Here is a 26,200-nt window from a genome sequence, read left to right as displayed (position 1 = left end):
CTTTTCAGTTTATAAATTAAAAGTAACTATACTTGACAATATGTATAATTGGTTGCCTATAGTGCTAATTTTCATATGGTTGTAGTCAGTATTGCATCAGTGCAGCATGTTCGTGTTCTTTTAACCTACGCAGTCTTCACAATATAAACAACAAAATGTTATTGTAAACATCGAAATAATGATTAGTTACTGTCCTCTGTGTGGAAATTTAATGTTCCTGCAACAGGGATCCGGTCGCATGCAGTTAACCTGCAACGTGTGTCCTATTGTACAACCAATCAAGCAAACAATCACGAGTCGCACGTTTTATAAACTAAAGGTAACAATTGTTGCAATATTAAATTATAACACATTCGTCTCTAACTGAGAATAACATCATAGGAAATCGACGAAGTCCTGGGCGGTGCAGAAGCCTGGAAAAACGTTGACAACACCGAAGAACGTTGTCCTAAATGTGCGCATCCAAGAGCATATTTCATGCAGATTCAAACCCGTTCCGCTGACGAACCGATGACCACGTTCTACAGATGCTGCAGCGTTGAATGTGGACACAACTGGCGTGACTAGGTTTATTTACTCAATCTCAAACTAATATAGAAAAAAGAATGAGAGTGGTTACTAATCTCTGTAGTAAATTTAAACTTAACACACTGAAAACTTTAAAACGAAAATGGCGCCGATAATTTCAACAAGTGATGTGGATGCTGTTGCAATAGCCATAGAAACTTTAAAAACGGAGGTGTGATTGCCATACCAACAGATACAGTCTACGGCTTAGCATGTGCAGCGACTAATGTACAGTCAATTTCAAAATTATATGAGATAAAATCGCGAAATGAAAACAAACCGGTCGCCGTTTGCGTTGGGCGGCAGCATGACGTTGCAAAATGGGCGAATTGTTCGAATTTACCACCGCGACTTCTTGAAGCATTACTACCGGGCCCAGTAACGTTAATTCTCGAATGTATTAATGCGTTAGATAAGTCTTTAGTGTTTGATGGTAAGTTAGGAGTCAGAATTCCTGATTATAGATTTATTCAGGATGTTGCGAAGGGTTTAGATAGTCCGATTGCGTTGACAAGTGCCAATTTAAGCGGGCAAGCTAGCACCGTGAATGTTTACGAGTTTAAAGAGTTGTGGTCATGTTTGGATTGCGTTTTTGATGGCGGTGATCTCGGGAGAACAAACGCAACGCATCAACTGTTATTGATTTGTCAGAAAAAGGTTGTTATAAGATTGTTAGGAACGGTATTGCTTTTGATAAGTCTGTAAGTATTCTGAATGGATTTGGATTGAGGAATATTTAATTTTAAAGTAATTTATATAAATATTTTGAATAAATGTTATTTTTGATCACAACTTCAAAGAAAAAAGAATTTTAAATGAAAACAAACAAGATTATTGTTTAATCATTATTTTTATTCATAGTGAACACACAACTGCATAACAAATCATGTAAAACATTAAATTTTTATTCGAATTTTCATTATCAATCGAAAATCATTAAATTTTGGCTTAGATTGTAGCAAAATACGTCCTGGCGTCTTTGCAAACCCAAAAATCACAAATATTCCATTGAACACATAAATAATACAGACATAAATTACAAGTAAACCCGCAAAATCAACCCAGTTAATAGATTCGACCAAATACGTTCATAGAATCTATAGTATTAAAATTATTATTCGGATAAATGTGTGTCGGCAGTGGATTTGTTACATTTTTGAACAGATTCTGGTCGGAGGTGATGTCATCGCCACAAATGGAAGTCGCGCGTGAGTAAACACCGGAACTTTGACTTGAAGACCTACTGTTTATTTCCGTGTCCCAGGGTTTACCAGTCCATGGATTCCGGAATTTCGCTGGCGATAAGATGACGCGATTGGAGGTTGATTGCGCATTGAGATTGATATTTAGCTGCTGGAAAGTGTGATTGAGGGGCGGTTTAGAGGGAAAAGGACTCTGCGTGGCAGTGAATGATGAATACATCGATGGAGCGGACGGAGATTTTCGTAATATGGTTTTACAACTGTCACTGGAGTTGGTATCGGCCGATATTCTTTCTAATTCCGAGCAGATGCTTCCGCCATCGTCGGATTTCGTTGTGGAATTCAAAGGTGAGTGAAAACTGGTGTAACTTATATCTGCTCCGGACATATCGTTGTGTTGTGGTGAAGTTGTATAGGAACCAGTCGATATACGCGAACCCGGTGTAGTTTTTTCTATTTTTATCTTCTTTACTGTTAGTAATGGTGCTGATTCAACTCGTGGTGACGTCACGCGCATAACTAACTAAATATCAAAAATTTTCATTAAAATTTATTTAGTTTTTATAAATATTTTGCTTACCATTGTGATTAAGCTGCCTATTAGAGCAGACATCAACTCTAAACTATATTCTTCAATCATCTGCATGAACACAATCCATTCTTTTCTATTTTTAGACACAAAATACACTGTTGATATCACTATGGAACACAGAATGCCTTTTTTTAAGTTACTGATATTTTGTTTGGCAGTAGTTGATTGATTGAGTAGCGTTTTTCCCGATTTTCGAATCTCTTCAATCTGTTTCCCCAACAGTGCACAATTTCTCTTTGAAATTGTATTCTTTACTGTGGCGTTACAAGATTGGCATAGTTTATAAGCTTTCTCCAGCTGTGTCTGGAAATGCTCAATTTCTACATCATAGTTATCCTCATTCAATGGCACAAAATTGGCTAGCTGATAAATCTTCAACTGTTGGTTATTATTACAAATTTGGCATAAGCCATTTGAAGCTCTGGCAGAATGCAACTTTCTTGGTGACACAATGTGATTAAGCAGTTCATCCTGCTGTTCAGGTATCACTTTATTATAATCACCAGTCTGTAAGGTTTAATTTATAAATATTCAAATATTTATTCTGGCTATAAATAAAACTGTTTATCTTACCTCGGTGAATCCATTGTACTGATGGCACGATGGACAAGTAAAACTGTTCCTCTCTTTGTATGGCAGTGCAGTATTTTGATTACAGAACCAACAGTTGACTGTGATAGGAAATTTACGCCTGCAGAGCAAATAATATCATTTAAAAGTGAGGAATGCACTGATTCAAATCAAATTTGTAAAATACCTTAGCAAATTCAAGGTGATAACCAAAGAAAAGCAAATGAACGGAAACGTGAGGAAACGCAGATACTCGCTAGGAAAATTAAATGTGTAATACGAATCTACATTCATTTTCAATACTATTTTACGTGATTGGATGTGAAATGTAACGTTAAAGTATTTTTTAACTAATCTTAAAAACCGCTAAGAACCAGTCCGCACATGTTGAAAACCCGCCATGTGACATGGCGTCACCGGATGGCAGCTAGCTTAATATAAAAATTAAAATCAAGAATATTTAAGCATAAAATAATTGTAATGAGGTTTGAAAATAACTATTTAGATTTATTAACGGTCGCATATGAATCTATAATTGAATTAGATTGCTGTAGTATCAAACAATTGAAAATCTGTCGCGAATTTTAAAATGTTGTAGAGGGCGCTAGTTGTCTCTATCCTGTCGTATACTATCTGAAACCGGCAAAAAACAAAGTTATCTTAGTCATCTGAATACAACTGCAGTTATTGCATGTTTGTTTTGTTGAATTTAGTGCACTGTGCCATAAACTACAATTCCTGCATCCGCTGCACTCGTGAATAAGGTAGGAAGTAGAGTAAATAACAACATATCAACTTTTTAATAAATATTTAATCAATTTTCCGTAATCACCCCGCGCATCATTTACCAAATATGTATATTAAAAACTACTTCAGCCAAATGTCCTCCATGGCCTTATCAGACAGGTATTTCTCGGATATCACATTAATATTCCGTAGCGTTTCGATATAGAAAGTCAACTCCTGCGTTACGACGCCGTGCTGCGGGCCGCCATTATTCTGAATGTTCATTTTAAACAACTGGTCGCGCAGCCGACACTTAAAGTTCTTATGGAGCACTTCATAGACATCAGTCACTTGCTCAGCAGGCAGCACGCTGCTGACTGCCTCGTGTAACTTCGTCAAATGTTTCGAGATGTTTCGAAAAACCTTCGACGGCACTGGCGGTTTCGCGTCCCATTCATTCAACGATTCGCCAAAGAGCGAATTCATAATCGACAAGACTTTCGTCTCCAGCTGTTGTATATGATGTCCGACATCTTTCTCGACAGTATCCAGCGATGATACCGCTTCGGGCGCAACAATCGAGAAGTGCGCACGTATATGCGGCACCAACCAAAGCACCAGTTGCAACGCGCGCGATGTCAACGCAAGATTCGTACTGGTGATCGTTTTCAACCCGGCGGTTTTCAACGCGCCGGCACCCAGCACCAGCTGGCATGATCGCGAATTAAACGTCCGCAGCAACTCGGCTAGATTACGATAAACCACCGTGGCTAACAGCGGCAAGTTGTGCGCGCACACGCAGTACTCGCACACGAGTCTAATCAGCATCAGCACCGTACCGACCGTCACATACTTCTGATCGTTAATCACCAGACACGCCGCGAAGTTTTTATTGTTATTCTCCGTCGGTGAGTTGGGTATTGTATCGATAACTTCACCCGATGCGAGTTTATCAACCAGCAGTTGAAATTCATGCGGCACATCAGCGACTTTCCATCGCTCCGCGTCTAATAACAGTGTGAGCTTATTCTTTCGCTGACTATGGAATTTATTTACGTAGTTTCCTGCCTGTATCTTGAAAGCTGCTTTTAACGCAGCGCTCTGCCTCCCGCAGATCTTCTCACAGGCGTCGGTGAAGTCTTCAACAATCGCTGACAGTTCATTTATCTGTCCAGCGGTGATGTTTTGTCGATCCGACTGTTTACTCACCAGGGAGGCAAGGCGTTCGTTGCAGTAATCGCAAATTGACACCAAGAGATCCTTCAATTTTGTTTCGACGCGTTTTAAATCATCTATATGAAGGAACTTCTCTTGTTGTACAAGACTAGAATCACTCGGTGTGATCACGCCTGCGCTCACCTGCGCAGTTTGCTTAATCATATCATGCACGTCTCTGACTCGACTTATTAGCTTCTTCAGCGCGTCGCTGGCCAACGCCAACACGCGCAACCAATGCGACGAGTCTAAATTTGGTGTAGCTTCGCCTGAACCAGTCAGACACTGTTCAGAATCATCTTCGACATCAGCCAACTGCTCGATGAGCAATTGTTTAAGTACCGCTTGTGCGGCTGTCACCGCTTCCAGTTTGTAAACTTCTAAAAAACTCAGATGGTTTTGTCGGAGTAAACCAGCGACTAGAGATATTAATCTTTCCGGTTCTAAGACACCTTCAGGAGCATCTAGAGGTCGATGTAAATCCGCTGCAGCGTAACGTTCGAATTCTGTCGTGAGCATTTTGTCGATAAGCCTAGACATTTCTTTAAGTTGTGAGGGAAGATGTCGTAGACTAGTTACACCAGCTAATTCCCTTGCTAAAACCTGCTGGGTGCTTTCGATTAGTTCCAAAGCTGCCACATAATCGGAAGAACTTAATAAAAGCTGTAAGGTGGGTTGCGTTTGCAGCACCGTGGACATGAATTTGATTTTGTCAACGAGTGCGATGCGATTCGAGCGTGAGCGCGCCAACGCTAGTAATTTCAGCGGATTCTTCGCTAGATTCTCATCGACTGATTTGATTTTACCCCGGAGTTGTCGTACTTCCCCACAGGCCGTGCCCATTTGCTCCATGATGGTGTCATGTGAGGTCATCGCGTGAAAAAAAGCGCCGGATTTCTGCGATACTTGCTTAGCGATTTGCACCTCGACGATGTCGAGATAATGCGTGAGCGATTCGTGAAGGCTGCGCTCATTGAAGCTGGTATCATCTAGGGTTCCAAATACTTGGCTGAACACTTTGGGATTGCTGAGCGGGAAGTCGCCCTTGAGGAATATCTCCGGAATGCTGTCGACGTTCTCCGCATTGCTTTCGCTTTTCGTACGCGTGCGACCCGCGTCCGACTTGGTGCTTGAGAGGCGGCGATGCCGCCGAAAGCGTTTGCCCACCTTTTTGAGGTACGAATCGAAATGGGTGTGATTGATGTCGGGCAGAAACGGGCTCTTTTCGATGTCGGATTTCTCGACGAAGCCATCGCCCCAGGTGCGGATGAAAAAGTTGGTCTGTTTGCCCTTGTTGGGGTCGTTGAGGACGCCGGCGAGATTCTGCGACGCCGAGTACAGCGACCATGTGGACGGCGCCGTGAGCGACGACGTCGACGACGACGATTCGGACATCGCCGCAGAGGCGCGAGGTGAACTAGCTGGCTGGCGGCTTGTGCCTCATCGCGCGCGGTTGCTGCGGCGGCTGGGGGTCAATCGCCGCACGCGTTCATTCATTTCTTGGAGGTAATGTGTTTTTCTTCGCGGTTATCAGGTGATTACACTAGTTGTGAGTTGGTGACAAGTCATACTGACACACAGCGATGACAACAAATCAAAGATTATTTCCATGTTTTGCCATTGATGGCGCTGCTTGACATGCTGTTTATGAAGTTGCATAACTTTCGGAGTAAAGTATACAAAAGTTTGTCATGCAAACCACGTCGCCATGTTTAAAACTTATATCTCAAGAATTCTGCGATAAATATTTGTTAACACAACAAGTTTCATACTTTTTAAAACGTATTTATTTTCAAATAATCAATTTCACGCACGCAAGGTAAAGTAATACAGGCATCACGCATGTAAGTTTTGAAGAAACTACATTCACAAATGTACACACTTACTGATCTATAGCAGATGTTTTAATACTTAATTTTAAGTAGGAAAATAAAACGATATCGTGAATTATGCATACGGAACGTAGTTCTGTTTGACTTGTTTGGCCAAATGACAAGCGAAAACAATCGCTAGAACCTGCACCGCGGCGAAAGACAAACCAATCGAGCCGATGGTAACAGCATGTTCACGCACATAAGTCCCGAAGGCAGATTCGCATCCACTTTTGTGGAAACCTTTAGCTTCCTTATTACACACATACTCTCCAACGGTACCCGGAGGAATAGTGCAGCAGGAAAGTGGCAGGGAGCCATTCAACGCGGGTACATTCGTGTCCCAATCATTAGCGCTCTCAATACCACAGCATTCGAACTGAAAGAAGAAATTTAAACATCAACCATGTAATTTCAAGCGTAAAATTTACCTTATTCTGGACAAGATCCCAAATCTCCGTTGCTTCATTCGTAGCTGTATCGTTGTAATGCTTCATACTCTCCTCCATACTTCCTTTGAGATATTCTTCGGTAGCGCCTTTAAGTACATATCCACTGATACCAGCAGCGAATTCCAGGATAAAGATAAGTACCAAAAGTGCGACAAACTGCAATAATAATGAAAAGCGCAAATAAGTTGATTAATATGGCAAGTAAACTTGTTTTTTGTTGATTGTTTGCTTGCGTCTGGGTTTGTTTTCACCTACCGTGATCAACATGCAATAGTTTTGCTTGATTGCGCCGCAACATCCAAAGAAAGCGATGATAAAGATAATCGATCCAATGGCGATGAGTAAATTCGGCGTGGAGAAGTATTGCTGATCCAGTAGATCTTCATAGGAAATGTAGTATTCTTTGACGGTTACTCCGACGGATATCAGGACAATTCCAGTTATCTAGGTTCGATACAAACAGAATTAACTAGGTTTATTTATATATTTTAGATATTTGATATCTGCTAGTTGATGTGAATCACGCTAATCAAATTACGAGGAATGTTCAATATGTTCTACATGTCACATGCATTTTTTTTTTTGCTTATCTGCACGGTGGAACATAATCCGATATTAAATATTTAATATGGCGTTAATTAACTTACCACGAAGAGTAAATTGAATAGAAACAGGAGGTATTTTATCGTGAGCGCCGTGTACGACATTTTCGCTGATTGATTTGTGATCTTTGCGATCTAGATAATTCGATCAAACTGGATGTTGGACCACGCGTTGGCCCCGTTTTGGTATTCACGACGTTCACAACACACTGTCCACCTGAGCGCGTTTGCGTGTGGCTGCACTTTTACCGAAAAGTTTCGCTTTCGTTGGCGCACGGTACACGAACCGGTCGCGAACAAGAATTTCTGAATCCCACGGCGAAAGAAATGATTTCGCTTTCGTGCAGCGCACTCTTGATTAACACGCGTCAACTATTGCGATTGTTTGCGATTGTCTCGTCCGAATCGTTAATGTGATTAACAATAGACGCGATAGGTGTGCTTTTATGTCAACGTGTAATTTTTATGGTTTCTTATCAACGCAACGCAATTGAAGGCCAACTGCCGTAGGCGTATGCGACGTGCACGGAACGCGCGGATGCGCAATTCAAGTGCGCCGGCTTTATTTATTTAAACAAATACGCGACGAGTGAATACGCACGCTGTTTTACTTTTCAAACTTTGTCTAGCGCGCAGGAAGCGCGGAATGAATAAAATAGGCAACTTAATATGCAGGAGTAATTAGGAGTAATATAAACACGAAGAATAGAAAGAAAAGTTCTGTTTTGTTTTGAGAATTTATTTTGTTTTAGTATCAAATTTAAGTTTAATTCGGTCTGTAATTGATTTAAAGCTACATTTTATTTAATTGCTATGTAAATTTGAGATCGGGTCGACCGATTTGGAGGAATTAACGACACCAGAGAGCGTGGACCCATGAGGGTGATCCGAAGAGAAAAGGGAATTTTGAAAGCACTGCGCGCTCGCTTGCGGACTACCCGCAAAAAGTAGTGGGGGAAGCAAGGCAAGCTTCTGACCTCTACTCCGCTTAGACATGCTTGAGTCTTCCAGTATTTTCTTCGCAGCTTTCTAGATTCTTTTCTTTTTTCATCTTTCTTGTCGAATCGGAGTCCCTACTTTAATAAATTTTATAAATAAATATCTAATTATTAATATTAAGCCGTTTTAAAAGCTTTGATATTCTTTCCGGAACTCTCCACTTAAGTAACAAGTTAAAATGATGCCTAAAAGCTGAAAAATCAAACAATTAACAATTTTTACTCCACCATTAATTTCAATCAATATTTTACCTGAAATGTTGCAACTGTAAAGCATATTAAACTAACCATTAAACAGTTATCTTGAATTTCAGCTTCCAAGGGCACAAAACATCCGGTTCTGTAAGAATTTCTCGGAAAACAATCGCTGATCTTCCAACTCGATTCACTTTGATAGCAACACGAATCCGGGAGCACTGGTAAGACATCTTCTTCATTTTGCGTAAACCAATCCAACGGGGTTTCGATACCGCAGCATGAAAACTAATAATAGATTAGTTTTTGCAAGAATGTATTTAAATTGCATCAGATTAGAGATTAAAGTCATTTTTAAATGAAAAGTTATGAATTTACAAACACGCATAAACAGCGCATAAACTTGTAGTTTGAACTGGTTACGAAAAAAGTACATTGCAATTTTTATGACTTGTACTTACGTCGGTTTGCAATCGCTCCCATCTGTACAACATTGTGTAATCACTGGTGCCATTGGGCAGACGCAGTGATGCATTCAGAGAATTACGCGTTGTTATATTCAGGAAGTAACTGCCAATGCCTACTGATAACTCTAGGAAAAATATTAAGAGTAAACTCGTAGAAAACTAGAAATAATTTAAAGAAATCATGTTTATTAGTTAGAATTTCGGCCATTTTTGTTATTTTTGTTTACCATTAAAGTAACAACTGAACTTTCAGCGATAGCACCATACCATCCAACGATTGCTATCGCACAAATTAACAATCCAACGATAATTTGAAAGTATGAAATGTACACGTATTGTTCCTGAACTAAATTCGCATAGTTTCGATAAAAGAACAGGTTTTCCATTCCATGAGCACATAAAACAATTCCTGTTAACTGAAAAACACCAATGACATTAAAATTACACATTTTTCTTTTAAATTATCACTGAAAACTTACAACAAATATAAAATTTATTCCATACAGCAAAGATCTAACTGAATTTGGTCCTAACGCCATTATTCTAGTTAATATTAATAAAATAAACTATTTTTTATCCGTTTTGTGATTGTTTAATCAATCAAAACACTAAACACTATTAATAAACTGCATTGTTTATAAATAGTTGGATCGTTGGATGCAATAACAGTTTCACAAACACATTTACACAATTATCAGTCTTGCACTATTTATATCTAACTAAAATCACTTAAGTATTTCTTCACTCTTTACTCGTAAACATCAAATGTTGACTCCTAACGAAAGAAACTCATTTATAGCTTCCCCTGCCGGCCCCAGTGTGCAATAGAATGTTTGTTGTTTATATTATCCTCGATTGTGCGTTGGTCTGCTCGTAATTAATTCTAGATAGCACGCATTTATCGCTGTAACACATAATATTGCCAATTTGCGCATTGATAAATTCACAAATCGGCGAATTTACATCACGTGTAAGGTTTTGGAGTCAAAAACCTTAAATTTTCAACTCATTACAGTGAGTATATTGACCGTGATTGCAGTCAATCACATCAAATGATGATTGTAAACAAATTTGGCAAGCGGCAAGGTTTCGTATAATCAATATTTGTGTAATTAACATAAACATTCGGTATAATGTTGAGATTAAATTTAATTTCAATTATGATAAGTTTTGCCCTAGTTATGAAACATATACAATGTTATAAATTAAAGAGGAAAGGGAATGGAGATTAAAAGTTGTCTCGGGTGATATTAATGCATCATTTAAATTTAATTATGCATAGATATGGATACAAATGTGGATTAACAACAATTACCAGTTGTTGAAGTTGAACCCGAAGCTTGACTTCTTCTTTGTTTGTTTTTGTGGGTTTGATTCTGATGTTGACGGTTCTTCTGTTTTCATAATACTAAAATCAAATCAATTTAATAAACATTTAATTTGATGATTTAATAAAATGGATTATAGTAATAAAAACCTTTTAGTTGTTGTAGGATTAATATATTTTCCAATGCCGCTTTTGAATACGGTTAGTTGTTGAGCAGCTTTGATTTTTTTCTTCTTTTCTTCGGCTTCTGCCGCTTGTTTTTGTATTTCCTCAGCTCTTTCTTTCGCTAAAATCTCATCTGCTTCTTCATAGGGATCCACAAATACTTGTGCTCGCATTAATATTATATCTTCTATAGGTCTGTCTTTATTATCCACTTCAATGCGTTCCATTTCGTTTAAAGTCTCGATTCCGCCGACAACTTTACCGAAAATGGTGTGTTTTTTATCCAAATGCTTACAGGAACGGTATGTTATAAAGCTAGAAAGTAATATTTATTAATTTACAAGTAAATTCAATTAAAATTTTGAATTATTTAACTAACAATTGTGATCCGTTTGTATTCGGCCCTGAATTCGCCATTGAAAGAATACCTCTGCCAGTGTGTGAAAACTTCTGCACATATTCATCTTCAAACTTTTTGCCCCAAATAGATTTACCACCGGTTCCAGTATTAGTTGGATCACCACCTTGAATCTAAAAAATATTCAAATTTTATTTTTTCCTTCTTTATCTCTATAATATTATAACTTACCATAAAATTACGAATAGATCTAAAAATTTAGTGCCATTGTAATATCCATTCTGACAATGTTTCATAAAATTCTCGCAGGTTTTCGGTACAAGATCACAAAACAGTTCCAAATTCAACGGACCAAAATTCGTCAGTAGTCTTACATATCCCTTCTTTTTAACACGTTCATATCGCACGATATCTTCGTGAACAATCGCCGCTTGATGCACCAATTCAGGCGACATTACTGTTGAAGTAAAACCTGCGGCAACAGCACCTGTGGAATAATGCGCAGCGTTAAATTTATCTGCTTTCTCGTTGGACTGCGATGGATTCAATTGAATAGAAGATTCTTGAAACTTCTGTAACTCAGATAAAGTCTCCTTGGTTTCTGGATTCATTCTTTTTATTTTTGCCTGTGGATCTCCTCTTGCAGCAATTTCTTCTTCTGTTTCTACTCTTAGATTTTCTTTCACATGATGAAATGTGGAAATGTTAAACTTGCCAAGATTATTAGGATCTTGTATAGTGATAATATCCTTCCTCTCAAATGGTTCATCAGTAATCAAGTCTTTCCAGTTTTTGTTTTTGATATTCAACTGTTCAATAGCTTCATTTGAGAAGACATTGCCAGTCTTTGCAATGGCAACAATATGAGAGTTTTTTGTGAATGTTTTGAACAAAACAGGACAGTGATATTCATCAGCTGCATTTTTGTGCACATTTAGTTTGATTAGTTCTTTTACATCTAACTTGGCTCCTGTGACTGGGTTGATTTTGTACTTTTTTAAGAATAGTACTAAAGGTTCCAAGTCAAAAATGTTACCATCCCTGTCACAGTATGGGTTTTCAAAGGGTTGCAATGCAAGGCAGCAGTGGTCAAATGGAAGGCGTTTGAAGTTATCTTCTTCAGCTGTTGATTGATAGCCAGATCTCTTTCCTCCGTAAAGAGTTGTCCATTCTGTGTATGTAATATACCTAAAAATTATTTATTTTTAATAATAATGGTTAATAATATAGACTTTTATTTGAGAGTGATTACATTTTATCCTTTTGGTGCTGTCGTTTACCCATTTTTGGTATTTATTGCGCTCTTTTTGAAGAAACAAATAAATTGTAACAATTTTATGTAAACAACGTTTACATTGAGGTTATATGGAGTACGTCATAACGAAAATTATTTTAAAGCTAAAATAAGTTATTAAGGCGGAGAAAAAAGTGTGGTTTTTATTAATTATTTTAATATTTTTATTGTTATAATTATTATTTAGCAAGATATTAAAAATAATTTTAAAAAGTTTTTAGATATTAGTTTCATTTAATTCCGCAAGACGGCAGTTGTTGAAAAATGCGCTGACACAAACACATACAAACAGTTTTGGCGTACCCGTGGTGAAAAATGGCGTTGTGTTGTGCGAGTAAGTACAAAAATTACACATTTTAAGTATTTACACCTATAAAATTACTTACAATATGATTAAAACCAATGCCACTATCTTCTCTAACAAAATTCAGCCAAGAAATTATTCTATTCTGTGAAAATTCATTAAAAACCTACCGCATTTTGGTTCCTAACCTTCAAAATTGTTTATTCTCATTCAACGTAAACTGACGTTTTTTTTTCTTCTTGACTTAAAAACTTTCAGTATCAAATGAAGTGCCAGAGCACCCAGTCGTATCGCCATCCTCAGGCGCTATCTTCGAACGTCGCATCATCGAAAAATACATACAGGAAAATGGCGTGGACCCATTCAGTGGCAAAGATCTCACAGTTGAGGAGCTGATTGAAGTGAAGACACCACCAATTGTGAAACCAAAACCTCCCAGTGCCACCAGCATTCCAGCAACACTCAAACTTCTTCAGGATGAATGGGATGCTGTTATGTTGTACAGTTTCACGCAGAGGCAACAATTACAAACAGCCAGACAAGAATTAAGTCATGCTTTATACCAGCATGATGCTGCTTGTAGAGTTATTGCAAGGCTTAACAAAGAAGTCACTGCTGCAAGGGAAGCACTTGCTACACTCAAACCACAAGCTGGAATTACCAGTGTGCCACAACCTGTGAGTTTTAATTATTATATTTACATAAAAACCATTTTATTACTGAATTATTAAAATTTTTAAATTTAGGCTGTTGCTGCTGAAGCTGCAGGCGTTGCAAACCAGCCAACAGAACAAGCTGGTATGAGCGCGGAAGTCATCCAAAAACTGCAAGACAAAGCAACAGTGCTCACACAAGAACGCAAAAAACGCGGTCGTACAGTTCCCGAAGAATTAGTCACACAAGAACAATTGCGCTCATTCCGGACACTTGCATCCCATCCTAGTTTACACTCCGCTTCCGTTCCCGGAATACTTTCATTAGATATCAATCCTTCGGACACGAGTAAAATTCTTACTGGCGGCAACGATAAAAACGCCACCGTTTTCAACAAAGACACCGAACAGGTTGTATGCATTCTTAAAGGTCACACTAAAAAGGTCACCAAAGTGATCTATCATCCTGATGAGGATATTGTCTTGACAGCATCACCAGATGCAACTATTCGTATCTGGAATGTGCCAACGTCGCAAACTACGCTGTTATTACGCTCGCATGACAGCGCAGTCACAGGCTTATCTTTACATCCGACAGGCGATTATGTCCTGTCTACTTCAGAGGATCAACATTGGGCGTTTTCAGATATCCGCGTAGGTCGCCTGTTGACCAAGGTCATCGATCAATCCAATGTGGCATTGACCACAGCACAGTTTCATCCTGACGGGTTGATTTTCGGCACTGGTACCGCTGATTCAAAGGTAAAAATTTGGGATTTGAAGGAGCAAAGCAATGTGGCGAACTTTACTGGACATTCCGGTGCGATCACGTCGATCTCTTTTTCGGAAAACGGTTATTATCTTGCAACTGCCGCGGATGATGCTTGCGTCAAGCTGTGGGATTTGCGCAAACTGCGAAACTTCAAAACTCTTCAACTGGATGAAGGTTATCAGATCAAGGATCTGTGCTTTGATCAAAGCGGTAGTTATTTGGCTATTGCTGGTACAGATATAAGGTATATTAACGGGATTTATTTAAATGTGCGCCTGCGCAGTATGTTATTTTGTTTGTTTTGGATTGTTTAGGGTTTATCTCTGCAAGCAATGGCAAGAATTGAAGGTGTTCAACGATCATACGGCGACAGCGACGGGAATTCGCTTCGGCAAGCATGCGCATTATATTGCGAGTACATCGATGGACAGGACTCTCAAGTTGTACGGCATGGAGTAATTTTATATACGTTGGTAGGTCTTTTGTCTTATGCAAAGTGGAAAGCCGTTTACTCTGATTTCTGTCCGTCATCCACGTACCCATTTATCACCACAAAAATTCTTTGTTTTATATTTTATATTCACATGATTTTTGGTTTTTATTCCACTTTGCGATAATTTCCAGTAATTTTATTGCATTATGTGTAAAAATTATACGTGATTTCAATCGTAAGGAGTTTTTAATGGACAATCGCCATATAATTAATTTAAATATCAACATTTAAAGTTAGTTTTGAAGATTTTTCGGCAGGTTTTATTTCCTAAGTGACAAATTAATCATATTAAGCGTTTACTTAAGTAAAATTCTTGTTTATTAACGTGAACAGAGCTAAGTTTTTACAAAATGGCGGAAACTCTTATAAGTAATGTGGGAAAACAAAAGTAAATGATAAAAAAAATAGAATTCAATATTAATTCATATATTTTAACGTACAATTCAATTCAAACTACTCGTTGTTTTAAACTGTCTATAAAATTCAAATGTAATGATGCCTAGAGCAGTACCAGTGTTCAAACTTTCGACGCCATTGCTCATTGGTATATTAAGCCGAACTCCGTGAAACTCCTGCGCTAATTTGTAAACATCCGCCTGGATTCCGTGTGTTTCGCCGCCGATAACCAACACGATCTCTTTGCCTTCTTTATTCGCCTCTTTTACATTAACGCTGTAATACGGAATAATTGGAATAGCATTGATTAACTTTTCCAAATCTTCATTTTCTTGTTTCGAATCTTCAGTGTTTATCATATGGTTATCAGCTATATATAGTATTTTATTCCCTGCGGTTAGTTCTTGTCGTAGATCTTCAATAGTTTTCTTAGTTACGATTTGAGCACGAAAGTGAGACCCAGCCGAACTTCTAATAACTTTAGAGTCCCATATATTTACGCATCCTAAACTGAGCAATACTTTTTGACATCCGGCGGAAGCTGCGACGCGCATAATCGCACCGAGATTACCGGGTTCTCGTATATTATCGCAGAAAATCGTAATTGGGAGCGGATCTGTTGAGATGTAATTTTCGGGACTTGGCGTGCGGAACAGGCCCATTATACCGGGTGTAGTGGTTAGATCTGACCACATTTGCATCTCTTTGTAGGGCATTTTGTACATCTGTGCTCCGCATTTCGGCAAATTAGGTTTTAGGTATTCGACTTCTACTTTGCGCGTGAAAAGCAAATATTTTAATGTGCATCCAGATATCAAGGCATCTCTGATCAGTCTTTTGCCTTCTAGTAATACTAAATTCCTCTTAGTCATTGACTTTTTCGTTTTTACTGTTGTTAGAAGTTGACCGACACGTGGATCGTTGTTTTTCATCTTGGTGTAGATTAGTTGTCCCTTGTCATTGAATGTTGTTTCCATCATATCAGTTGTGTTCACCTTTTGTTTTGGAGTTACCTTTTGCTTTTTTTCTTTAATTTTGACCTCCCTTTCAATAACTTCCACGTCTTGTTCTTGTGATTTTGCTGCAGCCTCAGCTTGAAATCTCCATTTGATTTTCATTGCTTCTTCTATTGGTTTTTCTACTTGTTTAGATGTTGATTGTTTGTTTTCATGATCTTCATCTAATTCTTCAGATGAAACTACTTTTAGAGGATTTCTACTGGTCCAACGAGGATAATTTCTGTAGTTAATTATTACTACACTTCTAGCTGTCTGAGATACTGTTAATAATTTGCTTATAAAATTCATTATTATTAACTAATCTTTAATTGTAATTCGAGGAAGTTTTGTAATGGTACATAAGATACATGTAGTAAAATGAAGGTTATGTTTTGCACCACATTTATTTGACAAAAAAATATTAAACAGTAATTTTTACATAATTTAGATACAAATAATAGTTATATTATATTTTTTTATTTTCTTATTTATGTAATATATTATAAATACGCAACGGTAACAAATTAAATTATCATTTATAACTTTGAATTCGAAAAGGCTTGCTGAGGTTGCAATGATTGACGGTAGTGTGTTATAGTAAAACAGATGTCACTGTCACTTTGGTAAAAATGGCAGAAACCGAAGTAAGTAATTTGTCACGTGTACGCTGAAAAACTAAGAAAATCTGTGCAATTATGAGCCTAATTAAACCGGATGATTGTTCGCAGTTGGCCAAAGGACTCAAGGATCTTCCCTATCGAGTACAAACCGCCAGCATACCGGAGCGCAAAGAGGTTATCGACAATGTTGTCGCCGTGCTTACAAATCCAGGTAAAACATCGCCGTTGGCGCAATATACACGCACATTTCGCGGATGTTATCAGTTAAAACGTTCGCAGGCATCAACGAAAACATCGTCAAAGGCATCTGCAAAGTTGTCCAGAGCACGCTGCTAAAGTACCGCGACAACAAGTCACAATTGTGTTTGAGAAACTTGCTTGGAGAGTTGGCCAGTGCTCATCCAGAATGGACCATCAATGGGATGATTGGGGTGCTGCAAGATATTGCACAACAACACAAAAACCTCGTTGCCACGTGAGTTTTGAGTATATTACAAATCTGATTATAATTATGACAATTAAATTCTGTCAAAAAAATTTGTTCCATTTCTTATCATTGTTCAAACATAAGATTTATTTCATTCAATGCATCAGTATGGTTGAGAGCTACATTTTGTTTTTCACAGCTTCAGAGTTTAAGTTTTATATTTGGGATAATGTAGTAATAGCTTCAGCAATTTACATTTGTGCACTTTGTGTGTTTTTCTTCCTGTTTCTAATTTGGAAACCAAATTTCTAGGGCTTGGACAGCCCAAAGCTGCCTCTATACACTGAAATGGAGTTGTTTGCTTATCATGGCTATCTCAAAGAAACATCCAGAGTTGGTGCAGGCTAATATAGGCAAATTATTTGGGACCCAAATGCTGTTGTATGCCGCTATTTGTGATGCTGGTGATTCCAAGAAAAGTTTTAAAGCATTTACATTGGTATGTCATTAAAATTCAATATTAAAAAATTAATTGTATATTTAAATATTCAATTTTAGTTGGATAATATGTTTAAAAATTGTGATGGATTAGTGACAAAGTATTTGGAAGAGTTTAAAAGTCAGGAACCAACACTGGTTGCTATTCCAGTATTTGCCAGTTTGATATTTAAACATTTGGAAAGGAATGGTAAATCACAGGATATTCCAGGACATGTTGTAAGATATTAGTTATTTATATTAAATAAAATAATATATTTTAATATTTATTTTAGGATCTACATTTAGATTTCTTCGTCAAGAGTTTAATCAGCGTCAAACAAAAACCATCGAAACATCTCATCATCGCATGTTATCCGCTTTTGAATCAAGTGACTACTGACCAATTTAAGTCAATTCTTCTGCCAGCATTGTCTCGATCTCTATTGCGAAATCCTGAAATCATTATCGAAGCGGTGGGTCTCGTTATAATCGGTTTAAAAATCGATTTGAGCGCGTTTGCAATGGACATCGGTAAAAGTCTGATTGCAAATCTGCATTCCAACGATGATCTAGCTCGAAAAGAATCCATCGCCGCGATAGATGCGCTTGCGCAGCGCATAAGCGAAGCGCCTGCCATGGAAATCATGCTTAAACACTTATTCGGTGTGTTTCATGGTTCAGATGGCAAACTTACGATTGCAGAGCACAAGATCAGCGTGCTGCAAGGTGCTGGTAATCTTAGTAACAATGCGATTACAGGCAGCGCACTTCAGGAACTCATTTCTAATGCAACTGATCATTTCATCAAAGTACTCGAGCTTGAAGGACATGAAAAAACGCTCTGCCACTGCCTGGACATGTGGTCATGCTGGACCACCAAATATAGCAATGAGGTGCCCAAGAAAGTGATTGATTTTTACAAGAAAGGACTCGATTTGAAAACGTCCACTGTATTAGTAAAGGCTTTCTACATGCAGAGCATGTTGAACACATTTAATGCTACCAACATTAAACAATTGGAACCACTTTCTGGTATTTTTATGAAATCTATTGAGAAAACAGTTGCCCAACCCGCACAGCATCAAGTTGAAGGATTGAGCGCAGCGTGTTTGTTGCTGAAAATTTTCGAAAGCGATGGTGGTGGAGGGAAGGAAAAAGGTAATAATCAATTTTGGAATGCTGTAACAGACATGGACAAGCAATTGTTCACATCGGAGAAGTTTATTACATCAGCACCACAGGAGATGATTCCGTTGATTGTGGATTTGAGTACAAAACTTCTTGTGGGACATGCTGACAGGTTGAAAAATCCAAAACCAGTATACAGGGCCATTTTGCAATGTTTGACTACATCAGAATATCCCACGCGGAAGAAATGCGTGGAACTTGTGAAGAAAGTTGTTGCGAGTTTGAGCGGAGTAACAATTTCTAGAAATTTACTTAAAGAGATGATAACTTGTTTGGATAGCATCAAAATTAAAAATGGCGATCGCGAGCAGGAGGGATCGGTGAGTCCGCATGTTTTAGTCGAATGTATTGCGATTCTGTGTCCCAAGGATATCACATCTGAAGACGCGCACCTTGTCGCTTTAGACGCGTTGATTCCGGCGCACCATCCGAGTGTGGTAAGTGTTAATCCCACTCTGTGGATTAAACTTGTCAAACACATGGGAATTAAACCGAAAGAGTTTGTTATTCAACAAAATGCTAAATTGCATTCGATTTTGATTGATGGCTTCCAAATTAATCAGAGTTATGAGAATGCGTTGGCCACAGTTGTGTCTTTTACGAATTCAACGCTTTTATCCACCGCGGTAGCTCAGATTGTTAAGGAACTTGACGATGAAGACATTCGCATGATATCGAAAGATGATTATTTCACGTATTTGACTCCCGAAGATGAACTGTACGATAAGAGCGTGATTCCTGGCGATGATTCTAATAGTCAGATGAATATGAAACGCGAGAGTAAAGTGTACAGTTTTAAAGAGCAGCAGGAAGATTTGCAGCTGAGGCGTGAACTTGAAGAGAAAAAGCGCAAAGAAGGTAAAATCAAACCGCCACAGTACAATGCCAAACAACTCGAAGCTATAAAAAATCAAAAAGTCAAAGAACAAAATATCCGCAATCGACTTACGGTCTTAAATAATAAAATTCAGGTGGTTGTGGCACAATTGCGTGGATTAGCAAAGGGTAATCCTGCAGAATTATCTTTCTGTTATAAAGATTTACTTCCCGTTTTATTAAAAGACCTCTGTTCACCGTTAGCCGCGCCTGATTTGTGTAAATTGTTTGTTGATCTGAGGCAAAGCGTGTTTTCAAAAGATATTGATACGCTTTCACTGGTGATTGCGAATGTTACGCTTCGATTACACAAACCACAGTGTGATTTGGATCCAAACTGGGAAGAAGAACCTTTGGAGACTGCCATTGCGAGGGTCATTAAAGAAATGCATACGTTTGTCATGCATAAAGCCGATAAAAAGAACGGTTGTGATGATGATGATGATCTGGAGAGCGATGATGGGATTAGTAATCATTACACAGCGACGGCGTTTACCTATTCTTTCCCAATGATTAATCTAGCATTGCTGCGTAAGAAAATCGATGAGAGTTTGATCCATGATGGCCTGCAAATTATCTCTGAGCATGCCAAATTGAGGGTTTATCATGATTTGTACCATCCAAGATGGCTGCCACATAAGCAAATGTTCGAATTGCTGATTAAACTCATCAGTAAGTTATAATATTTAAATTTTGGGTGATTTTTTTGTTAACATATAAAATTTAGGTACAACATCTGGTCGTATTCAGTCGCAAGCAGAAGCCACTTTGTTGGATGTAGCTGCTTCAGCATCCGGTGAAAAAATTGCGCGACGGCAACCATTGATGATTTAGAAGTCTTGTTGCGCGCTCTGCAAAGTCCAACAAGCGTGGTACGTGATGCAGCGCTGCGCGGTCTAACTGCGATGAAATCTTCGATTCCTACTTTTGAAGAGAATTACGAGTCCGCGCTGAAAGTGTCTAAACGCATTTGGATTGCTAAATTTGACGTTGATGAGGCTAATCGAGATTTGGCTAATAGTTTATGGACCAACGCAAAACTTAACTTCCCGGTGGCACTCAGTGATGAGTTGATTGGAGATTTAGAACACCCTGTAGAATGTGTTCAGATGGCCACAGCTGAAGCTTTGGCTACACTACTACAAGATAATAAAGAAGCTGTTAAAGGGTCATTAGATCGGTTAATTGCTCTTTATAAAGAACGTGTTACGGTATGTTGTTTTTAATGTTTAATATTTTTTATCAAAATAATTTAAAATTAAATTTAGATGATTCCTGCTCGTCTGGATGAATTCGGAAGAGAAATCGAGAAACCGATTGACTTATGGGGACCACGTCGTGGCGTTGCGTTAGCCCTGACACAACTTGCACCTTTAATTGAATATGATGTCATTGGTAACTTGATTGAGTTCTTTGTTGGAACTTCGTTGGCGGATCGTTCCGAAAAGGTACGCAAGGAAATGTTGAACGCATCGTTGAAACTAGTCGACGAACATGGCAAAGATACCGTGAGTACCCTACTGCCAGTTTTCGAAAACTTTATGGACAAATCGACCAAGTCGGCGAATTTCGACCATGTGAAACAAGCCGTTGTTATCCTCATGGGTTCGCTAGCCCGACATTTAGACAAGGAGGATCCGCGTATCAAACCTATTGTTCAGCGTCTTATCAGCGCATTATCAACACCATCACAACAAGTACAAGAATCAGTCTCCAATTGTTTGCCATTCTTAGTACCATCTATCAAAGAAGAGGCACCAGGGTACATAAACAAATTGTTGCATCAACTCCTCAAGAGTGATAAATACGGTGACCGTAAGGGTGCTGCATATGGGCTTGCTGGTATGGTCAAAGGAATGGGTATTCTTGCTTTAAAACAGTTGGATATTATGACCAAGTTAACGGACGCTATACAAGACAAGAAAAATTACAAACATCGCGAAGGAGCACTGTTTGCATTTGAGATGCTCTTCCAGGTGCTTGGTAAGCTGTTTGAACCGTATATTGTGCATGTTTTGCCGCATTTATTGCTCTGCTTCGGCGATACTAGTCAGTATGTGCGCAAAGCGACAGATGACACTGCAAAAGTTGTCATGAGCAAATTATCTGGTCATGGTGTGAAATTGGTACTGCCGCATTTGTTGCAAGCCCTAGAGGAAGATTCGTGGAGGACCAAAACAGGTTCGGTTGAGCTGTTAGGTGCGATGGCATACTGCGCGCCGAAACAGCTCAGTTCGTGCTTACCAAGTATCGTACCGAAGTTGATTGAGGTTTTGAGCGATTCACACATGAAGGTGCAGGAATCCGGCGCGGAGGCTTTGAGGGTCATTGGCTCAGTCATTCGAAATCCTGAAATTCAGGCGATTGTCCCTGTTTTACTGCATGCTTTACAAGATCCCAGCAATAAGACCTCGGCATGTCTGCAGACTTTGTTGGATACGCAGTTTGTTCATTTTATTGACGCACCATCTTTGGCGTTGATTATGCCGGTGGTACAGAGAGCCTTTATGGATCGTTCCACAGAAACCAGAAAAATGGCGGCACAAATTATTGGTAACATGTATTCCTTGACTGATCAAAAAGATCTATTTCCTTATCTTCCAACAATTATACCTGGACTCAAAATGTCGCTTTTGGATCCTGTACCGGAAGTTAGAAGCGTTAGTGCTAGAGCACTGGGCGCAATGGTTCGTGGCATGGGCGAGTCTAGTTTCGAAGACCTTCTGCCGTGGTTGATGCAAACATTGACCTCCGAATCGAGTTCCGTGGATCGTTCAGGAGCCGCGCAAGGTTTATCCGAAGTTGTCGGTGGGTTGGGTGTTGAAAAGTTGCATAAATTGATGCCTGATATTATTGCGACTGCTGAACGCACAGACATTGCTCCTCACGTTAAGGACGGTTACATCATGATGTTTATCTACATGCCGGCTGTATTCCAAAGTGAGTTTACACCCTATATCGGACAAATTATCAATCCGATTTTAAAGGCGTTAGCAGATGAAAACGAATACGTTCGGGACACTGCCCTAAAGGCAGGCCAACGCATTGTTACGCTTTATGCGGATTCTGCGATACTTTTACTCTTACCCGAGTTGGAGAAAGGACTTTTTGATGACAACTGGAGAATCCGATACAGTTCCGTGCAGTTGTTGGGTGATTTGCTCTACAGGATCTCTGGTGTTACTGGTAAGATGAGTACTGAGACAGCTAGCGAGGATGACAATTTCGGTACGGAGCAATCGCACCTTGCAATTATTAATTCGCTCGGAGGTGAACGAAGAAATCGTGTGCTTGCTGGTTTATACATGGGTCGCTCTGATGTAGCATTAATGGTGCGACAGGCAGCGCTGCACGTTTGGAAGGTGGTTGTTACGAATACTCCAAGGACACTAAGGGAGATTTTACCGACTTTGTTCGGTTTACTTTTGGGTTGTCTAGCGAGTGATAGTTACGACAAGCGACAAGTTGCTGCCAGGACACTTGGGGACCTAGTCCGGAAATTGGGCGAACGAGTTTTACCGGAAATAATTCCTATTTTGGAACGTGGTTTGGAGTCGGAACGCGCTGATCAGAGGCAAGGTGTTTGTATTGGTCTATCGGAAATTATGGCTTCTACATCAAGGGAAATGATTGTTACCTTTGTCAACTCTTTGGTACCAACTGTAAGGAAAGCTCTGTGTGATCCTTTACCAGAAGTACGCAAAGCGGCGGCTAAGACATTCGATAGTTTGCATAGTACGGTGGGTACCAAAGCATTGGATGACATTTTACCCGCCATGTTGACTCAGTTGAACGACGATGATCCGAAAATTGTTGAATGTACTTTGGATGGTTTGCGCCAAGTGATGGCAATTAAGTCAAGAGTGGTTTTGCCTTATCTGGTACCACAACTTACTAGTCCACCAGCTAATACAAAGGCCTTGTCGATTTTGGCATCTGTCGCAGGTGAAGCCCTCAACAAATATCTAAATAAGATTCTTCCCGCACTGCAAAATGCTCTCGCTCTCTCCAGTGGTACTCCAGAGGAAACAATCCAATTGGAGTATTGCCAGGCGGTGGTTTTATCGGTTGTGGACGAAGCTGGTATTCGCACAGTCATAGATACTTTATTAGAGAGTACCAGGAATGAACATTCCGGGCAACGAAAAGCAGCTGCTACCTTGTTGTGCGCTTTCTGTGCAAATACCCGAGCGCAGTACATCAACCACGTGCCCCAACTATATCGAGGATTGATTCATCTATGCACAGATACAAACAAGGAAGTGCTACAGATGTCCTGGGAGGCTTTGAATGCAATCACCAAGTCGTTGGATGCTAAACAACAAGCTACGTTCGTTTCGGACGTGCGACAAGCTGTGCGCTATGCGGTTTCGGACTTAAAGGGTACCTCAGAATTACCGGGCTTCTGCTTACCAAAGGGCATAGCTCCAATATTACCTATTTTCCGCGAAGCTATTCTAAATGGCGATGGAGATGAAAAAGAGGCTGCGGCGCAAGGTCTTGGAGAAGTTATTAAGTTAACAAGTGCACCTGCACTCCAAACCAGTGTGGTTTCTATCACTGGTCCACTGATTCGTATTCTCGGTGACAGATTCAACCCGAACGTGAAAACGGCTGTTCTGGAAACTTTAGCTATTCTTCTGGCTAAAGTGGGTATTATGCTGAAGCAGTTCCTACCTCAACTGCAAACAACATTCGTTAAAGCGCTCAATGATCCAAATCGCGTGGTGCGTCTAAAATCTGGAAACGCTTTGGGATATCTTATTTTGATTCATCAAAGACCCGATCCCTTATTTATGGAATTGCACAATACAATCAAGAACACCGATGATGTTGCTGTAAGAGAGACGACGCTGCATGCGCTCAGAGGAATTATTTCACCTGCGGGTGATAAAATGACGGAACCATTACGGAAACAAATTCATCAAACCCTCATTGGCCTGTTGGGTCATCAAGAGGACGTGACCAGAGTATGCGCCGCAGGTTGTCTTGGTGCTTTGTGTCAATACTTGACACCCGAACAGTTGACGACAACATTAACTGAACATCTTTTAAGTAAGTTTTTAACTTATAGTAAATTATTAAGTCTTAGATATTTCATTTTTAAATATTTTTAGATGATGACACTTCATGCGATTGGACTTTGCGACATGGTCGTTCTGCTGCTTTATCCGTGGCGTTGAAAGAATCCACCGACACTATCTGGGATGAAAGGTTTATGCCCAAGGTGGAGAAAACACTACAGAGTCAACTTGTTGCTGATCGCGTTCAAATCACCTCGAGCGGTATTCGTTCCTGCGGGTACATGTTTCAAAATCTGATGATTAACTCGAAACCACTGCCTTCGAATTTGCTGATGCCATTCGTGAAGACGATGAATAACAACAGCAACGAGGTGAAGCAATTGTTTGCTAAAATGTGTATGCAGCTGGCACGACAGGTTCCTTCGGAGAAGATGGCTCCGGAATTGCTAAAATTACTTCTACCTATGTTGGTAAACGGCTCAAAGGAGAAGAACGGTTACGTGAAAGCCAACAGCGAGTTGGCGTTGATTGCGGTGTTGAAGTTGAAGGAAGGAGATGAAGTTAATCAGGTAAGATTACATCTTTTTCTTCTAGGGATTTACTAAAGGTGTGTGTGTTTGTACATTATTGTAGAAATGTCTGAAAATTTTGGATGTCGGCGCCCGAGAAGCTCTCGTCGACGTGGTGAGCAAAGTGCTGAGAAAAATCATGCATCAGTCAGAGGGCAAGGAAGAGGAACTGGACGAAACGCTATTGACCTGATCGATAAGTGCATCGTTAATTGTAGCGGTTGGTATAAAGTTCATGTCATTAGGAATATTGCGATTCTTTCATTGTCGCTGCGAAGCTATACTGTTGCGTGTTGAAGTAAGTAGCATCTATTCGAACTTTGGACTTTGTACAATTATGTTTTATGATCATTTGTTCTTTATTTCAAGTATAATTAAGAATGCTAAAGTTCTTTTTGCATATTTATATCAATACAATTCCCAAGATGTTATTATAATAAATGTGAATCAATCGAAAGGTTGTGTTGCTTTTATCTTAGGGATTTAGATCAAGAAAGGTGCATCATGAAGGGGCCGGTTTAGGGTACGGCACGTACTTAATATTACCCTGCAGACTTGCATGTAACAATAAAGCCGATCCTGCACACCTGAAACACTACCGTAACATCCTGTATATAACCTTGAAAAAAAAAAGACACTACGAGTCCGACGGCTGGACTTGCGCCGTCCGTAAAATAGTCTCTGCGATTTGTTCCTATTTACCTCTTTTAGTTTACGAGATATTCGCGATTGAAATAAATCGTCAAAAATTAAAAATGTCACTTTTTAGCACATTTAACCACGTTTCTATTCTGTAGAA

The 26,200-nt window shown here is 39.3% G+C and overlaps 10 protein-coding genes across 10 annotated transcripts; 4 read left to right on the top strand and 6 right to left on the bottom strand.

Annotated features, from left to right (window-relative positions):
• Nucleotides 1-58: 58 nt before the first annotated feature.
• Polr3K (RNA polymerase III subunit K) lies at nucleotides 59-622 on the top strand. Its single transcript, XM_065317840.1, has 2 exons — nucleotides 59-319; nucleotides 382-622. Exons 1-2 carry the CDS (start codon nucleotides 179-181, stop codon nucleotides 565-567), a joined length of 327 nt encoding a protein of 108 aa, XP_065173912.1. The 5' UTR covers nucleotides 59-178; the 3' UTR covers nucleotides 568-622.
• A 48-nt stretch (nucleotides 623-670) lies between these two features.
• Tcs1 (Threonyl-carbamoyl synthesis 1) lies at nucleotides 671-1,359 on the top strand. The gene is given in 3 exon segments (XM_065317839.1): nucleotides 671-731; nucleotides 734-1,177; nucleotides 1,180-1,359. Coding segments are annotated over 3 exon segments (633 nt in total). The 3' UTR covers nucleotides 1,308-1,359.
• A 39-nt stretch (nucleotides 1,360-1,398) lies between these two features.
• On the bottom strand, nucleotides 1,399-3,351 carry LOC135804073 (uncharacterized). Its single transcript, XM_065317833.1, has 4 exons — nucleotides 3,119-3,351; nucleotides 2,935-3,052; nucleotides 2,350-2,868; nucleotides 1,399-2,292 (listed from the first exon to the last, which is right to left on the bottom strand). The coding sequence occupies exons 1-4, from the start codon at nucleotides 3,223-3,225 to the stop codon at nucleotides 1,633-1,635; spliced, it is 1,404 nt and encodes a 467-aa protein (XP_065173905.1). The 5' UTR covers nucleotides 3,226-3,351; the 3' UTR covers nucleotides 1,399-1,632.
• A 329-nt stretch (nucleotides 3,352-3,680) lies between these two features.
• Nucleotides 3,681-15,002, top strand: Prp19 (pre-mRNA processing factor 19). The gene is made up of 6 exons (XM_065317832.1): nucleotides 3,681-3,695; nucleotides 9,110-9,214; nucleotides 12,816-12,935; nucleotides 13,164-13,582; nucleotides 13,652-14,574; nucleotides 14,645-15,002. Exons 3-6 carry the CDS (start codon nucleotides 12,917-12,919, stop codon nucleotides 14,787-14,789), a joined length of 1,506 nt encoding a protein of 501 aa, XP_065173904.1. The 5' UTR covers nucleotides 3,681-3,695; nucleotides 9,110-9,214; nucleotides 12,816-12,916; the 3' UTR covers nucleotides 14,790-15,002.
• On the bottom strand, nucleotides 3,725-6,475 carry scat (VPS54 subunit of GARP complex scat). Its single transcript, XM_065317830.1, has one exon. The coding sequence runs from the start codon at nucleotides 6,265-6,267 to the stop codon at nucleotides 3,799-3,801; it is 2,469 nt and encodes an 822-aa protein (XP_065173902.1). The 5' UTR covers nucleotides 6,268-6,475; the 3' UTR covers nucleotides 3,725-3,798.
• Nucleotides 6,637-8,331, bottom strand: LOC135804077 (CD63 antigen-like). Its single transcript, XM_065317836.1, has 4 exons — nucleotides 7,843-8,331; nucleotides 7,451-7,639; nucleotides 7,175-7,351; nucleotides 6,637-7,122 (listed from the first exon to the last, which is right to left on the bottom strand). Exons 1-4 carry the CDS (start codon nucleotides 7,900-7,902, stop codon nucleotides 6,820-6,822), a joined length of 729 nt encoding a protein of 242 aa, XP_065173908.1. The 5' UTR covers nucleotides 7,903-8,331; the 3' UTR covers nucleotides 6,637-6,819.
• On the bottom strand, nucleotides 8,580-10,589 carry LOC135804078 (tetraspanin-6-like). The gene is made up of 5 exons (XM_065317838.1): nucleotides 9,937-10,589; nucleotides 9,685-9,873; nucleotides 9,452-9,616; nucleotides 9,048-9,278; nucleotides 8,580-8,988 (listed from the first exon to the last, which is right to left on the bottom strand). The coding sequence occupies exons 1-5, from the start codon at nucleotides 9,994-9,996 to the stop codon at nucleotides 8,923-8,925; spliced, it is 711 nt and encodes a 236-aa protein (XP_065173910.1). The 5' UTR covers nucleotides 9,997-10,589; the 3' UTR covers nucleotides 8,580-8,922.
• LOC135804071 (RING-type E3 ubiquitin-protein ligase PPIL2) lies at nucleotides 10,703-12,673 on the bottom strand. Its single transcript, XM_065317831.1, is given in 6 exon segments — nucleotides 10,703-10,865; nucleotides 10,935-11,264; nucleotides 11,329-11,480; nucleotides 11,539-11,561; nucleotides 11,564-12,495; nucleotides 12,560-12,673. Coding segments are annotated over 6 exon segments (1,566 nt in total). The 5' UTR covers nucleotides 12,592-12,673; the 3' UTR covers nucleotides 10,703-10,768.
• Nucleotides 15,003-15,233: 231 nt separating the features above from the next.
• LOC135804075 (rRNA methyltransferase 3, mitochondrial) lies at nucleotides 15,234-16,616 on the bottom strand. Its single transcript, XM_065317834.1, has one exon. The coding sequence runs from the start codon at nucleotides 16,524-16,526 to the stop codon at nucleotides 15,267-15,269; it is 1,260 nt and encodes a 419-aa protein (XP_065173906.1). The 5' UTR covers nucleotides 16,527-16,616; the 3' UTR covers nucleotides 15,234-15,266.
• A 152-nt stretch (nucleotides 16,617-16,768) lies between these two features.
• l(3)80Fj (lethal (3) 80Fj) lies at nucleotides 16,769-25,858 on the top strand. The gene is given in 11 exon segments (XM_065317829.1): nucleotides 16,769-16,861; nucleotides 16,946-17,048; nucleotides 17,117-17,312; nucleotides 17,577-17,763; nucleotides 17,823-17,981; nucleotides 18,038-20,480; nucleotides 20,536-20,615; nucleotides 20,618-21,019; nucleotides 21,077-24,863; nucleotides 24,926-25,401; nucleotides 25,466-25,858. Coding segments are annotated over 11 exon segments (7,977 nt in total). The 5' UTR covers nucleotides 16,769-16,846; the 3' UTR covers nucleotides 25,595-25,858.
• The last annotated feature ends 342 nt before the right edge of the window (nucleotides 25,859-26,200 follow it).

The sequence above is a fragment of the Atheta coriaria genome, unplaced genomic scaffold (assembly GCF_025399875.1).
Source record: "Atheta coriaria isolate IRGN ID8LTWV9N9 unplaced genomic scaffold, Caltech_Dcor_3.1 hic_scaffold_3_pilon, whole genome shotgun sequence".
Classification (NCBI taxonomy): Eukaryota; Metazoa; Arthropoda; class Insecta; order Coleoptera; family Staphylinidae; genus Dalotia; species Dalotia coriaria.
The sequence above is the reverse complement of the archived record's forward strand: the minus strand, read 5'-3'. Positions and strand labels throughout refer to the sequence as shown.

Excerpts from the sequence above, each read along its gene's own strand:
- Polr3K (XM_065317840.1), top strand. The coding sequence starts at position 179 with ATGATTAGTTACTGTCCTCTGTGTGGAAATTTAATGTTCCTGCAACAG. Across the intron at positions 320-381 it reads GCACGTTTTATAAACTAAAG|GAAATCGACGAAGTCCTGGG; the intron begins GTAACAATTGTT and ends ATAACATCATAG.
- LOC135804073 (XM_065317833.1), bottom strand. The coding sequence starts at position 3,225 with ATGAATGTAGATTCGTATTACACATTTAATTTTCCTAGCGAGTATCTG. Across the intron at positions 3,053-3,118 it reads ATCACCTTGAATTTGCTAAG|GCGTAAATTTCCTATCACAG; the intron begins GTATTTTACAAA and ends TTTGCTCTGCAG. Across the intron at positions 2,293-2,349 it reads TAGGCAGCTTAATCACAATG|TTAGTTATGCGCGTGACGTC; the intron begins GTAAGCAAAATA and ends TTTGATATTTAG.
- scat (XM_065317830.1), bottom strand. The coding sequence starts at position 6,267 with ATGTCCGAATCGTCGTCGTCGACGTCGTCGCTCACGGCGCCGTCCACA.
- LOC135804077 (XM_065317836.1), bottom strand. The coding sequence starts at position 7,902 with ATGTCGTACACGGCGCTCACGATAAAATACCTCCTGTTTCTATTCAAT. Across the intron at positions 7,640-7,842 it reads TATTCAATTTACTCTTCGTG|ATAACTGGAATTGTCCTGAT; the intron begins GTAAGTTAATTA and ends TATCGAACCTAG. Across the intron at positions 7,352-7,450 it reads ACTATTGCATGTTGATCACG|TTTGTCGCACTTTTGGTACT; the intron begins GTAGGTGAAAAC and ends TTATTATTGCAG.
- LOC135804078 (XM_065317838.1), bottom strand. The coding sequence starts at position 9,996 with ATGGCGTTAGGACCAAATTCAGTTAGATCTTTGCTGTATGGAATAAAT. Across the intron at positions 9,617-9,684 it reads GTTCAGTTGTTACTTTAATG|TTTTCTACGAGTTTACTCTT; the intron begins GTAAACAAAAAT and ends AATTATTTCTAG. Across the intron at positions 9,279-9,451 it reads GGGAGCGATTGCAAACCGAC|TTTTCATGCTGCGGTATCGA; the intron begins GTAAGTACAAGT and ends ATCTATTATTAG.
- Prp19 (XM_065317832.1), top strand. Across the intron at positions 13,583-13,651 it reads TTACCAGTGTGCCACAACCT|GCTGTTGCTGCTGAAGCTGC; the intron begins GTGAGTTTTAAT and ends TTTTAAATTTAG. Across the intron at positions 14,575-14,644 it reads ATTGCTGGTACAGATATAAG|GGTTTATCTCTGCAAGCAAT; the intron begins GTATATTAACGG and ends TGGATTGTTTAG.
- LOC135804075 (XM_065317834.1), bottom strand. The coding sequence starts at position 16,526 with ATGAATTTTATAAGCAAATTATTAACAGTATCTCAGACAGCTAGAAGT.